Here is a 1,121-nt window from a genome sequence, read left to right on the forward strand (position 1 = left end):
CTACTGCTACTACAGGTGCTGCTGCTACTGCTACTACAGGTGCTGCCGCTACTGCTACTGCTACTACTACTACAGGTGCTGCTGCTGCTACTACTACTACAGGTGCTGCTGCTGCTACTGCTGTCCTTCACAAAAAAAACAACCATACGTCAGCATCTCTCTAAAAGAAAACTATTTCTACTGAGCATTATATTCGATATACTATAACACAAACATGGGTCGATAATAGACTTGTGGCAATACTTACAATTCCGGAATTTCTCCAACACTCTTGGCCCCACTGAGCTTCAGGTACTTGTAATGCTCTCTGTCGCAAGGAAAAAGTACAAAAGGCATTAAGCTACAGCAGTGTCTGCGGGGACATCATGGAAACAGATAGAAAAGGATGCTCAGGACAGGCTTCGCTGGAGTAATGCTGTTGATGGCCTGTGCTCCACTGGGAGTTAAAAAGGGCAAGAGAGAGTGTCTGCTTGAAACTGGACACCTTTAATCTGAAAACAGCAGCAAACAGAAAGGAAAAATAAATCCCCCAATTTTTTTCTTTTATTTGAGAAACCTCTTTAAACCAGAGAAAATTAGGCAGTCCCACAGAAGTCAGTTAGAACGACTTGCGTTGAATGCATAATTATAAGTGCATATCTTTTACACCCCCATCGACACAATTTAAATTTAATTCACTTAGAAGGTGGCGGCTTTGACCTGGTCTGTCAGAGCCAACTCAGGCTAAAAGGGATACAACATATCGGCAGACAGACAATAATCAAAACATCAGAATTAAAACTTGTATCTTCTGCACGATATAGTGAAGCACCGAACCAACTGCCATAACACAAACGATGACAAAGAAAACTATACTAAAAGTGTATATCAAGAGAACACTAAAGAACGTGAGCTTCGTGCTTTCTATTAGTAACTCAATTTGCCCTGTTTAGACGTAAACCACTTTGAACGCACTGAATTTCAATCGTAAAAACGGGTGTTTGTGCGAAATGGAATTGAAATTCTACACAACACAGGAAGAAGTAGGAACTCCCAGTAGCCAACAGCGAGAACAAACATATAGTTGGCAATTTTTTGAATCCAAAGGACTCTATCCACATGGCGCGGGAGGGTGGAGGGGG

General features: G+C 41.9%; 1 protein-coding gene across 1 annotated transcript in view; it reads right to left on the reverse strand.

Annotated features, from left to right (window-relative positions):
• The window catches only part of LOC101854902 (sodium/hydrogen exchanger 2), a gene marked incomplete at its 3' end in the record, with an annotated part of 48,581 nt that overhangs the window by 11,545 nt on the left and 35,915 nt on the right, over nucleotides 1-1,121 (reverse strand). The window contains 1 exon segment of the mRNA XM_035972596.1: nucleotides 248-307. Within this exon segment, the coding sequence (XP_035828489.1) occupies nucleotides 248-307 (60 nt within the window).

The sequence above is a fragment of the Aplysia californica genome, unplaced genomic scaffold (genome assembly GCF_000002075.1).
Source record: "Aplysia californica isolate F4 #8 unplaced genomic scaffold, AplCal3.0 scaffold00754, whole genome shotgun sequence".
Taxonomy (NCBI): Eukaryota; Metazoa; Mollusca; class Gastropoda; order Aplysiida; family Aplysiidae; genus Aplysia; species Aplysia californica.